The sequence below is a fragment of the Penaeus monodon genome, chromosome 20 (genome assembly GCF_015228065.2).
Source record: "Penaeus monodon isolate SGIC_2016 chromosome 20, NSTDA_Pmon_1, whole genome shotgun sequence".
NCBI lineage: Eukaryota > Metazoa > Arthropoda > Malacostraca > Decapoda > Penaeidae > Penaeus > Penaeus monodon.
Window position 1 is genome coordinate 30820338 of NC_051405.1, and position 351 is coordinate 30820688.

At 30.5% G+C, this 351-nt stretch overlaps 1 protein-coding gene across 1 annotated transcript in view; it reads left to right on the forward strand.

Annotated features, from left to right (window-relative positions):
• The window catches only part of LOC119585763 (alpha-1,6-mannosyl-glycoprotein 2-beta-N-acetylglucosaminyltransferase-like), a 9082-nt gene that overhangs the window by 4814 nt on the left and 3917 nt on the right, over positions 1–351 (forward strand). Inside the window, exon 4 of the mRNA XM_037934474.1 lies at positions 151–294. Coding sequence (XP_037790402.1) covers positions 151–294 — 144 coding nt within the window. The remainder of the gene's footprint in view (positions 1–150; positions 295–351) is intronic.

Consider the following 351-nt stretch of genomic DNA (forward strand, 5'->3'; position numbering starts at 1 on the left):
GGATCTAGGTCAATGATGTTATGATTGAAGAATAAATAATATTTAGATACCACCATATATCACTGTATGTTATTAATTTTACATATGTTACTAAATAATTTTTTTTTTTACTCCATTTTGATTTTTCTTAAACAGTGACTCTGTTTTCAGGTGCACAATCGGTTAGAGTACTTAAGACATTTAATTGTGTCTTTAGCACAAGCAAGAGACATAGACTCTGTATTGCTTATATTTTCTCATGATAATTTTGATGAAGACATCAACCAGCTAGTCACAACGATTGACTTTTGTAAGGTAAGAATCTTATACTAAAGGCTTGCATGAGTATTGGAGATTAACTCCTTGGATCTG